The 23144-nt window shown below is 42.4% G+C and overlaps 1 protein-coding gene across 2 annotated transcripts in view; it reads right to left on the reverse strand.

The window, feature by feature from the left end:
* LOC139546954 (acid-sensing ion channel 4-A) overlaps positions 1 to 22754 on the reverse strand; it is a 105829-nt gene extending 83075 nt beyond the window's left edge. The window contains exon 1 of one of the 2 annotated variants that reach the window (XM_071355947.1): positions 21603 to 22748. In XM_071355947.1, coding sequence (XP_071212048.1) covers positions 21603 to 22178 — 576 coding nt within the window. In that variant the 5' untranslated portion in view covers positions 22179 to 22748. Of the gene's footprint in view, positions 1 to 21602 lie in introns of both variants that reach the window. The other variant, XM_071355946.1, reaches the window with a different exon arrangement.
* Between the last annotated feature and the right edge of the window lie 390 nt (positions 22755 to 23144).

A 23144-nucleotide genomic window follows, 5' to 3' on the forward strand; every position in this document is an offset into this window, starting at 1 on the left:
TCAAGGACAACAAAATCCAATTCTGCTGAAGTTATCCATTATCACATTGACTTTTTTTCCCATTCTGGAGGACGTAGTTCGAGGAAATAAGCCTGTGCCTTTAGTTGCACGGCCACATGTCCGACCGCAAACCAATCAATTTCTACACATCTCCTTTCGCATTCTGCGCTAATGTTAGAGGATCCCTTGAGGTTGAATGTCTTTTCCATCTCTTGGCCAATTGTGTAGAATATCGTTCACATCTTCTGTACTGCCAGTGTCCCTTATGAGTTGTTGAGGCAAGCTTACTAAATGTGTGTGGATCTCCAGATAGGTCCCAGAACACACTTCTTATGTGGAAAATCTGGTCTGTTGTCTGTATAGAATTTTATATTTCTTGTGCTAAAAGATTTGAATATTAAAAGGACTAGAACTGTTGATGTTATGTTGATGGATGGAATATTAAATACATATCCATCTGTTCATTTAAGGAGATTTTCTGTGTTCTGCATTGGTCACTATCAACACGACATAATATGAAAGCTTGGTTGAATTTGGGGGGTGGACTGTATTCCTGTAAACATATATAATATTCCTGCAAATGCACAAGTACAGTGAAATGCCTTTCTTGCAAGCGCTAAACCCAACAATGCAGTAATCAAGGTAGCCAGGTGGTTAGAGCGTTGGGCCAGTAACCGAAGGTTGTTAGATTGAATCCCCGAGCTGACAATGTAAAAATCTGTCGTTCTGCCTCTGAACAAGGCAGTTAACCCACTGTTCCTAGGCCCGAAGAATTTGTTCTGACTTGCCTAGTTAAATAAAGTTTAAAAATATCAATTCAGAATTATACTGCATGACTCATTTTTACATATTTGGTGTAAAACCCAAGAAGCTTAATAGTACATGCATTAAAATAATGGGGGGTTTTTGTACTATTTTTTACCAGTATTTTACCTCCACCGCCCTCAAAATGCCATAATAGCCTGTCGAAAGAAGTATTCCTTTTTGCAGAGGGCTTCTCAGTAGAGAACAACATTGCCCTGAATCTTCTAGATCTCATTACCAATGGAGATTATGGGAATGTGGCCAGGCTGATGTGGTAAAAAGCAATAGAGGTACCCGAGGATGGAGTAGAACGCTACGTTAAAGAGATTCCGACAGGCATTTCAAGTCTTCTAAGCAACTCCAGGCATGGTGGGGAGAACCAAACAGAATGCTAAATAATCAACTATCCACCCTCTTTCTAATCTCCATGACTTTCCATGCCAAAGCTGCTAAATAGCTTTAGACTGAACTTAATACATTGAGACCTGACACAGGCACAGCCAGCATGCAGCCTCTGAGGTTCAGGCGTTGCAGTTTACCCCAAACAAAGGTGAAAGGAGGAACTGAACTCTAAAGATGGGCGGAACACACCGATCAGGTAGTTCTATAACATAGGGTGAATTCCGAAAGAAGTGTGATGTCATATAAACTGGGACAGCTTAATCCTGATGTGTTCAGTTCTTGATCTGACGAGGGAAAATCAAAACTATTGTTACTAACCCTTGCAGAGAAATCACATGATAAAAATCACATTACTTCATTGGTGTGACATCATAGAGGTGGGCAGAGCAAGCTTCTAACAGGGAGCTCACCCTGCGAAGCACACGAATAGGTCAGTGACATAGTTTCATAGAACATCAAAACAGAACAAAGCTGTCATAAATAATGCACAATGCTAAATTGTGATGTAAATGTACATATGTACTACATATGTACTGGTGCATCAAAATAAAACATTTAAAAGATACAATTTTATAAATGCATTTTGTAATTCAGTCATTTTTTTGTTGTTGTCCCACTTCATAGCTACAGTTGAAGTCGAAAGTGTACATACAACTTCGCCGAATACATTTAAACTCAGTTTCAGAATTCCTGACATTTAATCCTAGTAAAAATTCCCCATCTTATGTCAGTTAGGATCACCACTTTATTTTAAGAATGTGAAATGTCAGAATAATAGTAGAGAGAATGATTTATTTCAGATTGTATTTCTTTCATCACATTCCCAGTGGGGCAAAAGTTTACATACACTCAATTCATATTTGGTAGCATTGCCTTTAAATTGTTTAACTTGGGTCAAACGTTTCGTGTAGCCTTCCACAAGCTTCCCACAATAAGTTGGGTGAATTTTGGCTCATTCCTCCTGACAGAGCTGGTGTAACTGAGTCAGGTTTGTATGCCTCCTTGCTCGCACACGATTTTTCAGTTCTGCCCACAAATGTTATATAGGATTGAGGTCAGGGCTTTGTGATGGCCACGCCAATACCTTGACTTCGTTGTCCTTAAGCCATTTTGCCACAACTTTGGAAGTATGCTTGGGGTCATTGTCCATTTGGAAGACCAATTTGTGACCAATCTTTAACTTCCTGACTGATGTCTTGAGATGTTGCTTCAATATATCCACATAATTTTCCTGCCTCATGATGCCATCTATTTTGTGAAGTGCACCAGTCCCTCCTGCAGCAAAGCATCCTCACAACATGATGCTGCCACCCCCGTGCTTCACGGTTGGGATGGTGTTCTTCGGCTTGCAAGCATCCCCCTTTTTCCTCCAAACATAACGATGGTCATTATGGCCAAACAGTTCTATTTTTGTTTTGTCAGACCAGAGGACATTTCTCCAAAAAGTATGACCTTTGTCCCCATGTGCAGTTGCAACCCGTAGTCTGGCTTTTTATTGGCGGTTTTGGAGCAGTGGCTGAGGGGCCTTTCAGGTTATGTCGATATAGGACTCGTTTTAGTGTGGATATAGATACTTTTGTACCTGTTTCCTCCAGCATCTTCACAAGGTCCTTTGCTGTTGTTCTGGGATTGATTTGCACTTTTCGCACCAAAGTACGTTCATCTTTAGGAGACAGAAGGTGTCTCCTTCCTGAGCGGTATGACGGCTGCGTGGTCCCATGGTGATTTTACTTGCGTACTATTGTTTGTGCAGATGAATGTGGTACCTTCAATCATTTGGAAATTCCTCCCAAGGATGAACCAGACCTGTGGAGGTCTACAAAACTTTTTCTGAGGTCTTGGCTGATTTCTTTTGATTTTCCCATGATGTCAAGCAAAGAGGCACTGAGTTTGAAGGTAGGCCTTGAGATACATCAACAGGTACACCTCCAATTGACTAAAAGTATGTAAATTTGCCTATCAGAAGCTTCTAAAGCCATGCCATAATTTTCTGGAATTTTCCAAGCTTTTTAAAGGCACAACTTAGTGTATGTAATCTTCTGACCCACTGAAATTGTGATAGAGTGAATTATAAGTGGAATAATCTGTCTGTTAACAATTGTTGGAAAAATGACTTGTGTCATGCACAAAGTAGACGTCCTAACCGACTTGCCAAAACTATAGTTTGTTAACAAGAAATTTGTGGAGTGGTTGAAAAATGATTTTTAATGACTCCAACCTAAGTGTATGTAAACTTCTGACTCAACTGTAGCTTAAGTAGGACATCACTGAGTAGCTAAAGTGGTGATAATCTTATAGGTTTTTCCAATGGAAAGAGATCCAGTTTACATTAAGGACCCCCTGTACTTAGGTTAGGCAGGGCTCTGGTTATTTTAGTACTGTTATCATGTTCATTTTTGGCACCAATGGCACCAAGCATAACTTTTTGCACTTTTGTCTTCTGTAACCTCTTTCAACATCCATCCAACATATTAGCCCAACACATGATCAAGATGTTTCCTAATCACACACAATGTAATTGAATTATCGTTAGGGTACAATTAAGACTATCCCATTTTATCTAACCTGCTGTCCCAGTTAACCAAATGCAAACTGAAAATATGGTTTTGGCTCAGTGTACCCAAATGGGTGTGAATATAATATCAACATTAGTCCTTTTTGTGTGATTAGGAAAAAATCTTGAGGATTTCAGAAATGTATCATGTGTTGGGCTAATATGCTGGATAGATGTCGTAAGAGGTTACAGAAGAATGAAATGCAAAAAGTGTCCCACTTTTTCCTAATTCACCCTACTCTATTTGACATTCAGATCAATTAATATCCCTTCCACTAACAAGAGACTACCTTTCTGTCTATTCCATCTTCATTTCTGCCATTGATTCAAAGTGTACGTTATATGAGTCATAAAATATTCTAAAAAACCAAAGAGAAGAGTTCTGACATAATATAAAAATGCAACATGGAAAAAATGTGCAAAATATAAACAAATGAATAATACGGATGAATTCAAAACATGCATTCACAGGGGTGTAATCCCTGTGTAATTCAAAGTATGTCTCTCCCACTAGTTACTACCTGGAGTTGAGCGGGACTCTGGTTAACATTCAAATCATGAGGCTGCTGGCTAGTTTAAAAAAAATAAATGTCAGGTCATTATAGATTGCAATTTTTGCCAGAGTAAAATGAATACATTAAATCTTTATTACCCGCAAGACGATGTGAGAGAGGCAGGAAAGACACCTTCAGAATATTTCAGACTTTTCCTGGTTTACCCGTCAGATCAGAAGAAATGGGTTTTTTTCCTTCTTTTTTTTCTTCTTTTAAAAGTTTCTGGGGCCTGTCATGTCAGGGTCAGCGTCTAATCACATAAGGGTTTGATCAAAGTTCCAGTATCTAGAGGGAGAACACAATACCTAATTTCTCAGTGTGGGAGATTAATCTACCATCAACTAAACCAGCAGCACCAGCAGCACCCCGCCCACACTACCCACCTCTGCAACCCACCCACCCCCACAAAGCCTTCTGCTGACTGCTAGCAAGGCAAGACAGACAGCGCCTGAACCTGTTGTAATCAGGAAGATAGAATAAACAGGCAGAATCCAGACTCCATATCCTAGCATAAGATAGATGATCGTAGGGATAAAAAAAGAAGGGTAAATCACGGGTTGGACGTCTCCTAGGTGGGTGATCAAAAGATCTTAAAGTTGAGAGCGTGGGGAGAATGCTGGAGTAATATTCCTCACAAATCCCATCGTCAATATTTTAAAAGGAGCAGTTGCCAGTCTTTCATACCTCATCGGTCTTTGGGATCTAAAGCCCTCGTCGTCGAAATCTAGTCTAGACCAAACCAGGGCTGTAACTACATATGAAGAACCCTCTGTAATTTAAAATATATATATATTTTATATATATATATATACACTGAACCCAAATATAGATGCAACATGCAACATTTAAAAGATTTTACTGAGTTACAGTTATATATAAATCTGTCAATTTAAATACATTAATTAGGCCCTAATCTATGGATTTCACATGATTGGGAAAACAGATATGCATCAGAAAACCAGTCAGTATCTGGTATGACCACCATTTACCTCACGCAGCACGACATCTCCTACAGATAGAGTTGATCAGGCTGTTGTTTGTGGCCTGTGAAATGTTGTCCCACTCCTCTTCAATGGGTGTGCGAAGTTGATGGATATTGGCGAAAATTGGAACATGATGTTATACGCGTCGATCCAGAGCATCCCAAACATACTCAATGGGTGACATGTCTGGTGAGTATGCAGGCCGTGGAAGAACTGGGACATTTTCAGCTTCCAGGAAGTGTGTACAGATCCTTGCGACATGGGGCAGTGCATTACCTTGCTGAAACATGAGGTGAATGGCGGCAGATGAATGGCATGACAATGGGCCTCTTGTCACGGTATCTCTGTGCATTCAAATTGCCATCAATAAAATTAAATTGTGTTCGTTGTCTGTAGCTTATGCTTGCCCATACCATAACCCCACTGTCATCATGGGGCAGTCTGTTACAAACATTGACATCAGCAAACCACTCTCCAGCACGACGCCTTACATGCTGTCTGCCATCTGCCCGGTACAGTTGAAACCGGAATTCATCCGTGAAGAGCACACTTCTCCAGTGTGCCAGTGGGCATTGGAGGTGAGCATTTGCCCACTGAAGTCGGTTACGATGCCAAACTGCAGTCAGGTCAAGACCCTGGAGAGGACAACGAGCACACAGATGAGCTTCCATGAGACGGTTTCTGACAGTTTGTGTCGAAATTTTAGGTTGTGCAAACCCACAGTTTCATCAGCTGTCCGGGTGGCTGGTCTCAAACAATCCCGCAGGTGAAGAAGCCGGATGTGGAGGTCCTAGGCTAATGTGGTTACATGCGGTCTGTGGTTGTGAGGCCGGTTGAACTTACTGCCAAATTCTCTAAAACAACGTTAGAGGCTGCTCTGGTGGACATTCCTGCAGTCAGCATGCCAAGTGTACACTCCCCAAAAACTTGAGACATCTGTGGCATTGTGTTGTGTGACAAAACTGTACATTTTGGAGTGGACTTTTATTGTCCCCAGCACAATGTGCATCTATGTAATGATCATGCTATTTAATCAGCTTCTTGATATGCCAAACCTGTCAGGTGGATTATCTTGGCAAAGGAGAAATGCTCACTAACAGGGATGTAAACAAATTGATGCTCCAAATTTGAGAGAAATAAGCTTTATGTGCGTATGAAAAACACTTTACATGTTGCATTCATAATTTTTGTCCAGTCTATATATATATATATAGATTGATTTTCTTTATTTTGTACTATATATATATATATATATATACACTGTATATATAAATAGTACAAAATAAAGAAAATCAATTAGCCTATGGGTCAACATCTAAATAGTGCTCCCAGCGTTGATCAATGCTCAGAATGTTTATATTCTTGATCTAATCGCATATGCCTCTTTGTGAACGAGTGGAATCATGAACAGTGGTTTGTTCGTTACGTTCGCCTGCGTCCCCTGGATTTGCCTCCCAGATTTGCCTTTTTAGCAGCACTTTCACCACTCTCTCAAATGGCTAACTCCACCCTTTCGTGGCGCAGACCTCGAGGGCCTGAGATATGAAATACGAACTACCAGCTCGGAGCGGGCTCAAGTAGGCAACTAGAGACGCTGACAGTTTGCGAGACGTCGGACAAAAAGCAATTTTTAAACCGTCCCTCGACTTCCTCCTTGTCTACAGCCATTCCTTAAAACAAACAAAAAATACTTTTGGAGAAGGAGTGCACAACTAGTAAATAGTCGCTTACAGTCAGGTGGCTATCAGCCAGCAGAGACTTCTATTGCAATAACTTTGAAGGGCTCTGGCTAGTATTACTTAGGCTCTGACTTCCTCCTTCTAGCTGGCTCATGTTAAACAAAGCCTACAGACATGAATGTGGCGCTCAGTGGTGAGGCTGAGGCAGGCTGCATGCAGCAGGAAGCAGAGGAGACAGATATCCCTTTCATACACCGACCAAAATCCCACTAATGTACTATGCCTGCTTTCATTTTGCCTGTTTTTATTTTTATATCTGAAAGGGGAAGGTGGTAAAAAAAAAAACATTGAAAATAAAACCAACCTAAAGACCTAGTCATGATTCATGCATTTTCACAGACCCTTTAACCAAAATACTGGTTTCAGGTCTATGTGAATGGTTCTCTGCTTTTTTTTGCAGGTAAATTCATTAACACTTCCATTGTTTCTCCCTAATTTGAAATGCAAACACCCCTCTTGGTTAAACAACGCCCCCCTGCCCCCACCAATCCCAGTGTGCCTGTTACCTACTGATATGTATAAAAGAAAGTGATAAATAAGGGGCTGTTTGAAAGGGGATCATTTAGACATTGCCTTAAAAAAATTTTACAGGTAATAATCCCACATCTTCTGTTCGAAATGGGTAATAGAGAGAGAGGAACCAAGCAGAGAGAGAGAACGGTGGTTCCCAAACTTGGGGTCAGGGCCCTCCTGTGGGGTCCTCAGAGAAAATCTGTAGGCCTACTAATCTTATAAAACAAGTTAGGAACAATTTTTTGTTGTTGTTGATGCTTCAATATGAACATCTCCACATGTTCCCTTTAGGCCTACATTAAAATGCAAACAATACAGTTGTAAAAATGTCATACGTTTTTGTTTATATCAGTGGTTGTTTGTCTCATCTCAATCGTACACTGGAGTTTATAATTTACCCATTACCCAGCTTTTACTACTACATCCCTTCATTTGAGCTCCCGAGTGACGCAGCGGTCTAAGGCACTGCATCTCAGTGCAAGGGGCGTCACTACAGTCCCTGTTTGGAATCCAGGCTGAATCTCATCCGGCCGTGATTGAGAGTCTCATAGGGCGCCGCACAACTGGCCTAGCGTCGTCCGGGTTTGGCCGGGGTAGGCCGCCATTGTAAGTAAGAATTTATTCTTAACTGACTTGCCTAGTTAAATGAAAGTTAAACTAAAACCAAATATATATACTATATATATATATATTAATACAGAATTGTAAGTCATATTCTAATAGTTCATGCGAATGTGATAATAGGACAATCTGTGTACTCCATTAATTAGTAATGCCTAGGAATACAAATGTGAATGCTATGTAATTTGACAAAATAGATATCTATGTAAAGAGTTGAGGATTTTATGCAATTCATCACTACAACTGACTGAACAGTAGCTGATGCTACGTGCCCGTGTGAATAATTTCTCATATTTCCCATCTTTCAGGGGTATAACATTACAACTGTATAGCTAATAGGTTATGTGTTTGTAGATTGACCGAGGTGAATGAACCTACAGCAGCCAAGGTGATAATGGCTGGGGTCATTTAAATAATAAAATCTCGACCGACTAAAGCAATATTAATAAAAAAGTGTATCCTGTCAGTGTTTACCAAGGTCATCACCAATATTCTGCATTCCCACCTGTAATCCTACACACTAAATGCTAGTGAATTGTCGGGGGATTAAGGAATTATCCACCCCTGCAGGTAAACATGTTGCTAGAATGGGAGTTGCTGTGGGGAGGAAATTTAAGAAGTACAGTGCCTTCGGAAAGTATTCAGACCCATTGACTTTTTCCACATTTTGTTAGGTTACAGCCTTATTCTAAAATTGATTAAATTGTTTTTTCCCTCATCAAACTACATACAATACCCCATAATGACAAAGCAAAAACAGTTTTTTTTAAACATTTTTGCTAATTAATAAAATATAAAAAACGGAAATATCATATTTACATAAGTATTCAGGCCCTTTACTTTGTTGAAGCACCTTTAGCAGCGATTACAGCCTCAAGTCTTCTTGGGTATGACACTATAAGCTTGGCACACCTGTATTTGGGGAGTTTCAGGTTGGCTGGGGAGCGTCGCTGCACAGTTATTTTCAGGTTTCTCCCGAGATGCTCGATCTGGTTCAAGTCCGGGCTCTGGCTGGGCCACTCAAGGACATTCAGAGACTCCTGCGTTGACTTGGCTGTGTGCTTAGAGTCGTTGGTCTGTTGGAAGGTGAACCGTCAACCCAGTCTGAGGTCCTGAGCACTCTGGAGCAGGTTTTCATCAAGGATCTCTCTGCACTTTGCTCTGTTCATCTTTCCCTCTATCCTGACTAGTCTCCCAGTCCCTGCCGCTGAAGAACATCCCCACAGCATGATGCTGCCACCACCATGCTTCACCATAGGGATGGTAATGGTCAAGTGATGAGTGGTGCCTTGTTTCCTCCAGACATGACGCTTGGCATTCAAGCCAAAGAGGTCAATCTTGGTTTCATCAGACCAGAGAATCTTGTTTCTCGTGGTCTGAGAGTCTTTAAGTACCTTTTGGCAAACTTCAAGCGGGCTTTCATCTGCCTTTTACTGAGAATTGGCTTCCGTCTGTCCACATTACCATAAAGTCCTGATTGGTGGAGTGCTGCAGAGATGGATGTACTTCTGGAAGGTTCTCACATCTCCACAGAGGAACTCTAGATCTCTGTCAGAGTGACCATCGGGTTCTTGGTCACCTCCCTGACCAAGGCCCTTCTCTCCCGATTGCACTCTATACAACAGCAGATAAGTACAGCAAGGTAAGCCATCATAGGGAGAAGACAGACACGGACATATTCCTACATCTCCAATTCTGCAGCTTTGTGGAAGAAAACTCACCCTCACTCTAGTGGTGTATTCTGATCCATACATTATAATTGATGTATCACAGTTACTGATATACCCTGGTTCCATTGTGTACTGGTCAACACAACTCACTCCCCATTCAATGGTGAATTTTTTTTTGCTTAGAGTCTCTCAGATGCAAGTGTAACGTCACGTGACCATGCAATTTAACTCACTTTGTGAAGTTCCTGTTTGTATCACTTGAAGTGGTGCAATGGGACGCCGTCTGTCACTGAGGCCATCTAGGATTTCACTCCTACCCTTCCCACACACTGCCCTGAGACATCTGCCTACCAAATTAGCCAGGATACAGGATAGTGTGGCCCTCGTGGGGAGTGGAGCAGCGGAGTCTGAGTAGACCCACTTCCAAGTTTCATCAAACAGTTGAGAGGAATACAGACTGGAGGTTTTCCCATAAGCAACTTGAAAATAAGATAGAACTGCATCATCGCGCTGCTTTATCCATGTAACTATAAACACAACACACTACAATATCCAAATTAGGGAGAGCGTATTCGTTGTCCTTCAGAATCAGATGCAGCGTAGCTACTGTCAATGAGTCGCTTGTCTACCGTGGTTTGCTGCACGACTGAGCATGTACACTTATCAGTGGGGAGTGGAATCAAGGGCATTTCCATGTTCATGGCACAGAACGCAGACTGGCCAGCAGCAGAAGACTTGTAGCTTTTGCCAAAATATCTCTGTGGCAAACTGTCTCGCCCAACGTCTCAAGAGTAGTGTTGACTCAAACAGCTCACACAGTTTAGGTTGGGAGACATTGCTGTGAAATATCCAACCTGGATGCACCACCTCGGACGGAACTAAGCAGGGAGTGTAATCATGTCTCACAGCAAGTTTGCCGCAATAACAGAACCATTTTTGGCACATTTTCTCTGTTGCGCTGTCAATCCATAGTCAATGCATGTTTATCCAGCACTCCCGGGAGGAACCCAGCGTCCACGACCTCTTTCATATTCAGAGAGGGAACTCTCCCAGTCCCTCTTTTGCTCCCTCACACCCCTTTGTCCACAATTCACAGCACTCCTTTGTAACGAGATGCTAATCCTCTGCAACTTATTCCAGTGTTTGGGAGAAAGAAGGCTTTTTATTTATTCAGTGTCTATCTGTATACATGTTTCGTGTAAAGAGGTCTCAGGTCTACATCCGACATTATCTGCATTTGAACGAGGCGCGTGGTTAAAGGTGACTTCTCCTGAGCATCATTTTACCTACTTGGTACGTTGCTGGTTTCAGATTTAGTTTCCTTCCTTAACTCAATTTATCCAGCAGGACGTTTAATTATTCAAGCAAAAAGTACATGATATTAATCTTGTGGACGGCAGAATAATTCATTTGTGATTCGTTGTTCATTTGCGATCCAAATCTAAAATAAATATTATGCTCCCAAATGTATAGTTAAAAAAAAATGCCACATGCCACAAACAGGCCCGGTTTTTCCTGAAAGATGCCATGCACCTTAACATAGAGATAGAGAGCAGTGACTGGCAGTGACTGGCAGTCCAGTTCTGTCGGTGCCGTGTGATTTCTACCTACTAAAGGGTGAATCCATTGTGTAAAAGGTGCTCTTTCTGAGTAGGAAATCTGCTTGACTTCATTACAAGCTGAGTCAGAGGGGCAGGAAAGGAGGCAGATAACGCCCCCGTTTGGAACACTCCAATAGCATACGGAACGTTGGCACACGGGGTGGCTCCAATTTAGCCCCCGAACCAACTGGTCCAGCACAGAAGTGGACAGCAAGGGACAGACGCAATCTCGCTGACCACTCTGTTTCCCACTGAGCTCACTGAGTACCACTTTGGGAAGAAAAAGCTGTGCCAAGGGGCGTGGCGCTCATTCAAATCCGCCTTTCTCCTCTCCTTTATACTATAGCTGGAGTGTATAGTCATAATATAGTCATGTATAGTACTCTGCTGATATCGATCCATAGCTGTTGCGCTTCCCCAGGAGCTGTCAAGTAATACCCCAAGCTCTGTTCAGAAAGTATGATAATACCTAATAGATCATCAATATTCCAGAATAAAATGGATTCACGAGCATAAATGATATTGTCAGGCCTCTTTCGGCACAAGGAGCAGACAATTTTTTTCTATAATGACAAGTCTCGTTCAATATATCTCCATCTCACTCCTTTATCTCAGGTCCTCTTGCACATTATCTTCCCTGATGTCCCTCAATGTCGTGGTGATTATTTATATATTAGCGTATTACCTCAACTTGCTAATTAATTGTCAGTTAAGAGGCATTATAGCTAATATGGAAAAAGTATACAAGCAGTCTCAGGGGAGAACTTTCATTATGGTACACATACTAATGAAACATTAGCATCCTGTTAATTTCCCGTAGAACTGAGTCGACGGTGAAGGTCAAAGACGAAGGGAAAAAGCGTGGTGATTTGTGAGTGAAGCGGCGTGACATTTATTTCTTCCCTGGACATTGGAGATCTGTTTCGATGCATGCTATTATACCTTCCTTCCTTTACTCTAAAGCTCTGTAACCAAATGGCAACCTATTCCATGTATAGTGCACTACTTTTGACTACAGCCCTATGGCAAAGGCCATGAGCCCTGGTCAAAAGTAGTGCACTACCATATAGGGAATATGGTGCTATTTGGGATGCAGCCTCAGAGAGAATGTCAAGGACACACGTAAACATGGACAGGAAGGGATGCCATACCTCATTAATGGCCATATTTATTCTAAGTGATGCCCTTATCACTGTGTTTGTAATGAAATGGATGAGATCACAAATTTGAAAGGATCTATCTTTTTTTTTGGTGTGTCCCGAGGGCATTTAGAGGAAAAGCGATTTACATTCTTCTCCCAGGAATGGACATGTAATCTTAACTTATCTTTAGATGAGAAAATCACAAACGGAGAAGCTCTAATTAGAGTATTTACATTCAAGTGCTCCGATCAGCTGCACACGCGCACACACACTCACGCACGCACGCACACACACGCACACACACACTCTGTGCTGATCATCAAAAGTGCTGTGAATTTTGCTGTTAAAATAAGTGCTTCGTTTTATGCATCTCACCGTCAACAAAATACAAGGTGCTTCTTCTCAGAATCTGCTCTGATCTTTTAAAAGAATAGTCAGGCAGTCATGGGTATTGGATTTCACCTACAGTATCTAACTGGTGTGATGTTGATGTTAAAAGTAGAAAAATATATGATAAAGATATGAGCAGAGACTAACCAGTAAGCTCTTCACTTGGCATACGTTTTCAGCAACAGTGTTTGGTGGTGGGCAGGACTCTCCCATGTCCAAGTATCTCTTTACCCCCTTTTAGACTTCCAACTTAGGTCCTCATGAAGAAGAATGTTCCTATGATCATGAGGGGAACCCAGGACATGAGGACAGTGTTGCTATCAATGGCCAAAGGGACTTCCCTCTAGGGACAGCAGTGTTAATCGGAGCCACTAGGTCCTCTCCCCACTGGATCAATGTCAGCAGACATTTCCTGATGCGTGCCAAGTTATCTGTGTTTCAACTTTAATAGGTTATTGAACGGAGACGTCATTTAGGGAGCAGGGCCGTATTTCACGTTATTGACAATGAAATGCACAAAACCTTCTCAACAGCATGCATTAGGATTAACAGAATAAATCTTGACAACACTGTTAGGGAGGAGGAGTACAATCCCAAAGACAACGAATAAAACTCTAGCAACATCAAACACTGCTATTAAAGCGAGGAATGCCGCGTCTCTGACTCATTAAGACAACAAAAAAAAAACATGTACAATCAGAAAAATGTGGTATAATTAGTTTAGGTAATAACATATGGGGAGGTTGATTAGCAGAACTGAATAACTATTTCTGAAGGACATGTCCTCCTACTTCAGCCGGGTTCATATGAGTTCAATCTAAATCATTTCTGAACGTCAACACTGAATTAAAGACCATCCTCCTAAATGCTGCTGGATGCCCTTGCTCCATCACACACGGTCACAACCTTGGATCCAGTCATGATCAACAGCATATCAACAAATGTCACTTCAAAGCTCGAGACGGTAATCCAGGAGCAGCGTCCTAAATGACACACTATTTCCTATATACTGCACTTTTTTGGACCAGGGCCCATAGGGACCTATAGGGCTCTTGTCAAATGTAGAGCACAATACAGGGAACATGGTGCCAGTTGAGACGCAGACAAGGTGAAAGCCCTGTGTCAGGCAGAAGACAAAAGGACAGGAAGAGTAGATCAGACCATCCCACCACAGCCCAGAGGGACACAGTCCGGCCCTGTCCGGCCCACCCAGGAACCAACCAAGCACAGTTATGGTCTAGGCTCCAGTCGTGTAATCTGCTGCAGCACCAGAATTAAACGGTTTCACAATGTTTACTTTAAGTTGTGTAAATGTGTGTATATCCACAAAATGCATTTATTAATATCATATTGGAATCTAATAGGAAGTAATTTGGTTGCTTTTTAGTGCAGTTCATTACACTGTAATGTATTTCCTGCACCTCAAGCACTTCATAAGTGAAATGTACTAGCAGGATGACAAAATGAGAGGTGGCAAATCAAGCACTGGGAGATAAATCAGATGGCATTTTTGTGCGTCTGAAGGTCGGGTGGTTTGTCAACATCACATCTCCACATCTGGCACATGAGGAAATTGTCTGTCTGGAAAGATTAGCCAATGTACAGAAATAGAAATATATCAACGATCATGAAAATGGTCTTGGCATAACTTTATTCAAGGTACTGTAAAACCTTGTTCAAGTAACTACCTTCAGAAATTCTCTCTTTACTTTGTTTGAATATATTCAATCCCTTTTAAAAAAATTATTGTTAGGTATTAGAAACTAAAGTACCTTCAAAGGTTATTTCCATCTTTACCTTGTTTAAATATAATCCCTCTTTTTCCACTCAACGTAACAGATATCAATTTACAGTTACCGTGCACCACCACATAAATCTGGTGTTCTAAGTGAGGGGAGGAGGGGACAAAGCTAAATCGTCACTATGTTTCATTCCCTTCTGAAACTAAAAAGGGGCAAACTTTGCACTATAGTGCAAATGCTTATTAAATCAGGCCAAATGGTTTCTAGAGTCTAGCCTATATTGCACGATACGTAATTGTAGGAATATTTCAGGCACACATTTGATCACATCTCTTAGCAAAGGATTGCTACGATGGAAACTGGGGGGCATCCGCATTACCGTAAGGCATTCTCCATTACACTACGTCCTATATCATTCAGAGAGCTTTAACATGACTTAAAAGGGATTTCTATGATCACACAAGACATCTGTGGGGGTGTCAACCTAAGGCAGTGTGTTTGCAGTTGGCTCAAATGTAACCGTCATGAACCATTCCACAATTCGTTACAGCCATTTCAAATGTAGCCACGACACAACGCTTTACCAAACCTCTCTCACGGGGAAAGAGGTTCTAGGTTCTGTGTCGTCTTCAGGACACTGTTAGGATTTAATAGATCAAGACAGAATACCACACCTGACACCCAATGGCACTGTGCGTCAATAGAGGTCATACCTGGTTTGCGTCAATCTTTTGAGCAATAGCGGCAAATATGCAAAGAATGATATAAAATTGGCACAGCAATTGAAATCCCGCTCGATAATGTATTGCAAGTGTGGGGCCAGGCCACACTCGAAAGATCAGCAAGGGGCCGAGCCAAGTGACATTAGACATAATTCAGGATGCAAGCCAATTCTCCAGCCAAGCAGATACACCAGGCACAGGCAGTTCCTCGTGCAGATACAGATAACGCTGGGGGTAGATATGCTACCGTGACATTTGTGCTCCTTGTTATTTCCTGCCGCTGAATGGTAGTCCAAGTGATCAATGACATTTCCATGCAAATCTCAGCCACAATGGCTTCTACAATTGGAATCTCTTTGAAATGTTCAAATATGCGGTCTCCTTCAAGGTAATTAAGTGATACTGGTAAAAGGAAACGAGAGGCACACATCCATTATCTGGTGTGGTCTAAAAGCAGGCTTGATTCATTTTTCACAAGCATTTCCACTAATGTGTTCGGGGACTCTCACGGCTTGCTCCCCGGGAAGAAAGGAAAGAGTTTACAGTGCACCTTTGGTCAGCAGCTTTCGTCATCATCACCTAGGCTGCGACCCAAATGACACCCTATTCTCTACATCGCGCATTACTTAGTGCACTATTCCCTATAGAGTGGACTACTGCTCACACAAAGGGAATAGGGAGCAACTTGGAATGCAGTCCTACTGTATTCCAATGGAGACTGTAAACACAGTTTTTGAAAACATACATAGAGAATGCAGAGTGTATTTTCAGCCCACTATTGTATGAGGTGTGGAAATGGCTGCTCGTGGTTCAATACGTAGCAGTACTAGACCATTGGAGCACCCTTTACATGTAAATGAGGAAAGGTCTGACATATTGACCGAGTTCGGCCAACAACTCTGTGTTTCTTCTAATAGAAATGTTCAAATCTAACTCGAACCCTGGGCTCTGGCAGCACTAACAAATGCAGCAGAGACTCGGCCCAAAACACAGCAACCAGATAATTAGTCACACCAGGCTTAAGGGCTGGGAAGCAATCTGACTGAGGGATTTATCGATCCATTGGAAGGGGGAGGGGCCACAAAGTTAGGGGTTATTATCAATCTTGTTGAATCAAGTCCTTCAGCCTGTGATGAAACACACACACACACACACACGCACACACCACCAACAGCTTGGTGTACTAGTTATCAAAAGAAGACATATGTGTATGTGAGTAAAGACTCCCAGGGGTTAGCGGGGGTTAACTGCACCAGAGCATTAGAAGCCTTTATCGCGGAGTTAAAAGCCATCCCTAAGCTCTAGCTTCATCTCATATACAGCCTAGTGCTACGAACATTGCAGAGGTAAGACATTTTAAATGTGATCAGAAATGATTAAAAAAATGCCAAATCCCCCCCCAAAAATAAACTGTTTGGTTTTGTATTATACAGTAACTGGTCACAGGTGGGATTTATCTGATTAGATGTTCATGATGCATATCGAGTAAAGCAGCCGACCAATTTTACTGTAATTCATCTCCAGTGAGCGTGGCAGCGTGGAGGAGGAGGACAGTGTGTGGGACAGGGCTGGGAAAGGTTCCACAGCCAGTACTCTTCACATATCCCCCATCAGAGCAGCATGATGTGGGATCAACTGGGGTATTCTTTACACGTGTAGGAGCAATAAATATACAGACTGTGCATTGGTCTGGCGAGCTGCTCATATCCTAACCGAAGATGGGCTCTGAATTCAGAGTGAATCTGTACATCAAATGTGGAGTAGCATGGTAAGCTGTGAAGACTGGAGGGAAAGAGGCCCACCGCAGTGGAACTGTATGGCTAATTGACAGGCTGTTTCAGATGGAGCTCCAGAAAAGCGGTCACTTTCACGGTCCCCAGTCCTCTGTCTCTATCAGGGGGCTGGAGGGATGCGGGGAGGGAGGGGGGGCAGATGCTGAACCCACTGGGGGAACTGTCATTCACATACTCCTGCGCTCATGTGCAGCACTCACTCCAAGACAAAAGAGACATGCCACCCCGGGAGAGGGTGGGTGCCAGCCACACAGAGACACAACACAGAGCACCTGTTCATGGGAAAACTTTTCACAGGACGACACAAAGGAATCAGATCTAGAGAGTGCCTTTTGTTGTTGACTGGGAGTTTTTGCCTATAGGAAATTCACTGGAGCTTGTATGAACAAAGCCCCAGATCTCTAGTTAGGCAGTTGTCAGCCTCGGTAAGGATCAACAACAGCATCACCATACATGCTTGCCGAAACCTTCTGCATACTATTGAGTTGCATCATCCTTGTTCCAACACAACACATATGATCAAAATAGATGAGGTGGAGATCAGGAATAGTCAACCATTCAGGTTCACGTCGTTAAATTTTAAATGATCTACTAAAACACAGCAGCCTCTCAGCAAAGACTTAACACGCAGAAATGACAAACTGCAGACGGGGGACCTTTGATGGCGACTGCGTTAACCCAGGTTTCATAGGTTGCTGCACACCATTACAAGTCCAACGCCACTTAGTTAACCCCATGAATATATGCAGAAGGGTTCTGTCCCGGCTGAGAGATAAATCTGAGAATGCAGCTGCAAACAGAGCCGACAGAGAGCAAACAAATCCAAAATATCCTGTTTAAAAAGCCAAAGGCTCTCTGCCAGATCTACACGATAGCGCCACACAATGAATGAACAATTATCCTGAGGTTACAAAAAATGAACAACAAATAAAATGTGGATATTTTTTCAAGGCATGTCGAGTTAGCTCTATCTGGTGCTGATTAATTCAGTCAATAATATGACTTTTTTATTATTAAAAATTGCATAAAATGCTAGTCAAACAATGCTACCAATCAGCAAAGGTATTAAAGAGAAACAAATCATTTTGATGCATAATTATGTACGATCGCATCCTAAAATAGATCATCTATTTGTTTTTCTATTTGTTGACCAGTCAACACATTCTTAGATTCAATATGAAACAACAAGACCTCTATGGAAAACAGGTTGGTGAATTGAATATGGACTGGGAATGGCTAACATTGGGTATCTGTACAAATAAAACAAAACGACTATGCTGGTAGCTGCCTTTTTCTTTGCATGTTCTTTTCAGTGCAGAAGAACCGCTCCTAAAAATACAACTATCAATCTTCTGAAAAATAACAACAGGTCTTTGATAGTCCACTTTCATCAGAGGTGTTTCTGACGATACGGTTCCATGGAGCTACTGTGTTTGGATGACAAAGACACAGGTTTAGAACTATGTCTATTTCCCTTCAACAATCATTTCACCAGACTGTATAATAAATTGCTATGTATCTCTATCTTGGTAGGGTCTTGAGTGCCTCGAGCGCAAATGCATGGTTTGAATTCCTTTTTCCCTTTCCAATTATTGCATTTCAAAGCACACGATTCAGACGCACAGTGACACACTTATTTTTCAATAAAATGTTGTGTTGTGTCTAACTTGAGACCATTCAAGTGTTGTGAGAGACCATTTCTTAAAAACAGTAGAAAAATATTTTTTTTAAATGGCAGTTTCAAGGTACTATCTCTTTCCTGCAATCAAATGACCTAGTGGCTTCATGGGTGGAATGTATTCATATTTTTCATAATTTCATAATTAATCAACATTATTTCAAAAATTGCGCTGAAAATCCGATGTTTCTATGTCAAACGGTTTTGTTATATTTCAGTCTTCTTTGATGTATATACTGTAAAGTGTAATATTGGGATGCAAACTCAAAATTGAATACATTTCAACTCCATATCTGACATGGTACAGATTAGCCCATGTGAGTTGAGTACACTTGTTTCAAAGTAGATTTGTTCAAGACTACCAAGAAACACTCTACGTGACCCTGATTTACCCGACTGCAGTAAAAGGATAAAGACAGACGGAATGTTTCTTGAGGTAAAAAAAATGAAACGACAAGGGCCTTGCGATGAGACCATTCATCAGACACTTCTCCTGAGCACCATCTTAGTCATTACCTGAACAAAACATCTGGAGTCCTCCAAACCATCCATTGAATCTCACGACGCTGTGCAACAAGGCAATCCCGATAAATGCGAATCAATGAGAAGAAGAAGAAGAATGAATGTGTGTACAGAGAGAGCCGGAGAGCGCACGTGTGTGTGTGTGTGTGTGTGTGTGTGTGTGTGTGTGTGTGTGTGTGTGTGTGTGTGTGTGTGTGTGTGTGTGTGTGTGTGTGTGTGTGTGTGTGTGTGTGTGTGTGTGTGTTAGTGTATTAGTGTGTGTGATTGATAGCATTTCAACTGTAATAACCATGCTTCTATTGAGTTAGATTAGTATTCAGCCTCAGCTACTGTGGTGCACACTTCTGTTGCTCCACGCACCTCAGAGGCACGCACACATGAAAAGTAGAGTAAATGCCGTGTGAAAGAGACTCTGTGGCTGGGCTTAACATCTGTTAGCTAGCTAGAGCACATCCCTCACATCCCATCCCTGTCTGCCCTCACTCAGAGCTCCCAACCCAGGCTGGCTGGCTCCTCACACGGACGCTCCCTCCAAGTTCTGCTGCCCTTGGGGGTGCAGTAAATGACATGTCATGCGTGGAGGCAGTAGGAAGCCTGTAACAAATCTAACTGACAGCCCCCCCCCCCCCCCCCCCTTCCCAAAATGCAGACCACAGAGCTATACAGAGAGAAAACAGCAACTTAAGGATCTTTCTACGGGATCTTCATCTGTGCTGAAGTCACTCCCCATCCAAGAGAACTAGCGAGGTTTCAACAGCTGACACGGGACAGTTCCCCGTTCCTGGGCGTCCACGATCCTCCCCTAATTAACGGACCGCGAGAGAAGTGACTGTCAATGTGTCAGAGGACATTCTCATCAGCTGGTGTAGAAATACTGTAGCTTGAACCTGAGTGCATAACAAACTTTTGGAATCACATCTCCACAGCTGCCAGTGTTTTGCCATCTCTTTGCCCATCTTTTTGGTCCCCTAGGATGCATGGCATTTTCCTTGGCATGTTAAAATAAAAAATGTAAATCTTACTAAATGTACATGTCAGGGTTAGTAAAATGTCTATGTGTGTGATTCTTTAGGATCAGAATTACTACAAAGAGGAAAAAGCTGCCTATACATTGCAACAGCCAGAGAAATCAGGGAGGACACGTCATTATTACTTCCTTGGTCTGTAACTTGGCATATCAAAGGTTAAAACTGTGTAATACCACGATAACAGAGAATCCCTGGGTCTCAGGAAGGTGAGCATATCAATGTTCAACAGACCCTATTAACACTTGACACCAGTACTTTATCATCACTAAAGCAATTGCATATTCCTGTTCCTCCTTGAGAGAGGGAGAAAAAAATCCATCTCCTATCAGGACTGTGGCTTTAATAAATAGTGCACAACACACACACAGAGAGAGAGAGAGAGAGAGAACATTCCTGACTGGATGTGAGAGAAGCTTATGGAAATGGTTTAATTCCTTTTAGTCAATCTGGCTAATGCAAAAATCATGTATGTCTGTCTATAAATATTTAATCTTAACAGCAGCGAGATTGAAATACAACATTGGTGGAACATTACTCCTTCCCTCCTGAAAGGTACAAGAGCTGTGAGAGCTAGGGAGCCACAATCCCAGACAGAGAAAGAGCGAGAGGGCGTGAGGGAGAGAGAAGTTAGCTTTTAAAAGGTGATTTTGTGGCCGTGTACTCTCTCAGTTGCAAACAATTTTTCTCTTAAGAGCAGCCAGAGCCGTTGTTCCATGCCGTTACATTCTCAAACGCTAGGAAATCATCAGAGAACTGTTGCTCCCCTGTATATGATGAAAGATAACAGAGACACAGAGCTCTGAATCCTATTTATTTAAGCTTTTCCCAGTAAAAAGCACATGGCTCTTGAAGTAACACTAAAACACAGAGAATTTAAATTACACTGCCTTTAAAGTATATAGCCGACTCCAACATTATCTTTCATGCATCCAGGTGTTTTGCAAACACAAGAAAAGTGTCCAAGGATCTATGTTTTTGATCAAATGCAGAATATTTAACTTCCAAACATATGTGTACTTATTTTTCTAATGCCCTGTGTTTTCAGTGTCTGTAATGTTTTAGTTCAGAAGAACACTGAATTAAATGTTTTTTCTCAGAACAAGAAACAGGTATGTCAGCTACTTTGGGAAACTTTTCAACTTACCACAGAGAAGTCCTCAGCAGAGCAGTTCTGTCCACTGAAGTTGCAGCTCTTCAGCATCTCTTCCAGCTGATGTCCTGTCCGGTTGAAGATGTCCTGCATGTCCGGTGCAGGATAGTCCAAATCAGTGGGCTTGTGGCCATCCCGGTTTTTTGGCGGTAGACCTGTGAGGTTAGCCAGGTGGTAGATGTCGGCGTCGGTGAGAGCGGAGAAGCGGAAGCGGTTGATGTTGCAGATGGTCACAGCGGGAAAGACCATCTCAGGGCTCGCTTCCTCATTCAGAGCGGTGACGTGGGGATGCTCCAGGTAAGAGATGGCACACTTTGCTGCCTGGTACAGGAAGAGTGCCAGAGAAGCCAAAAAGGCAAGTGCCCAGAGGGTCTGCCTAATGCCCAGGCGCCCCGAGACAAAGATGTGGTTAATCCCGTGGAGAGAGCTGGATTTGGCGAAGCCGACCAGGTCCTTAGCTGGAGGTGTGCAGCTCTCCTCAATCAGGCTCTCCTTGTCCCCATCCTGCTTGCCTTTCTGCTTCTCATCCTCCTCTGCAAATTTGATTTTGCAAACAAATTCGATCGGCATGTGGGCAGCCAGCTCTGCGTTTGGGGTTGTTTTGATGACAGCTGTCAGCCCTGATCCACTTGTCCCGTCTTCTCTGGCTGTTGTCCTCAGAACAGATTACAACTCCACAAAGAAGAAGAAAAAGGCACGAGAGAGTTGCTGTTGCTGCTGCTGCTGCTGCTGTTAGTGCTGCTACTGCTCCTGCTGCTGCTACTGACTGCCACCGCTCGTAGTGAATAGTGCTGCTGTGCTGCTGTTCTGGATGCGTGTCTCAGTACTTGATCATCTCGCAGAGTCTTGCTTATCAGCAGTAATACAGCTGTCAAAGAAACACCCTTGCTCTCCGCTTCAGACCCACAGATGAAAATGCAGCATTTTGAGTCAAGCTAAAAGAGGCAGGGGGCTACTTAATAATTAATGAGAAGGCAACATTGTGATTATTTCCTCCTCACTGGCGCGAGCCGCAACTTCCCCCGTTGTACGTCCCTGTGCTTCCCACAGCCCGCTCCTGCTTAATCCACTTGTTTGAAACAGTCTTACTCCTTGACCGTAATACGTTAGGGTCAAAGGTTGTTCTGCCAAACATCCGGTGCTCTATGTGAATTGCAGGGTGTCACTAATTTTGAACCCCCCCCCCAGAGAATGCCTAATTGGAACAATAATGAGGAGTGAGAGAAGTGGAAAGGAGGACCAGGCAACTCCTAGCAATCAATCTCCTCTTTGGAACAAAAAAAAAGTAAAAGACTATCGATCCGGCTGAAGCGTCCGTCAGAGATTAAGGAAGGCAGTACAACGGTCCTTTCTTATCAGGAATTAATGGTAGCGTCACAGGCTCCAGCACGAATTTGAATTAGTGGACGCCTTCTGATCTGGGACCATGATGACGCTGGAGATGTTGAAATAAAGTATTGATTTCCCCCACTTCACCCCCACTCCTCCTCTTTTACAGTGTGCGCCTTCATGTTATTAATGGCCAAACAAAATGAT

Source organism: Salvelinus alpinus, chromosome 20, assembly GCF_045679555.1.
Source record: "Salvelinus alpinus chromosome 20, SLU_Salpinus.1, whole genome shotgun sequence".
Lineage (NCBI taxonomy): Eukaryota > Metazoa > Chordata > Actinopteri > Salmoniformes > Salmonidae > Salvelinus > Salvelinus alpinus.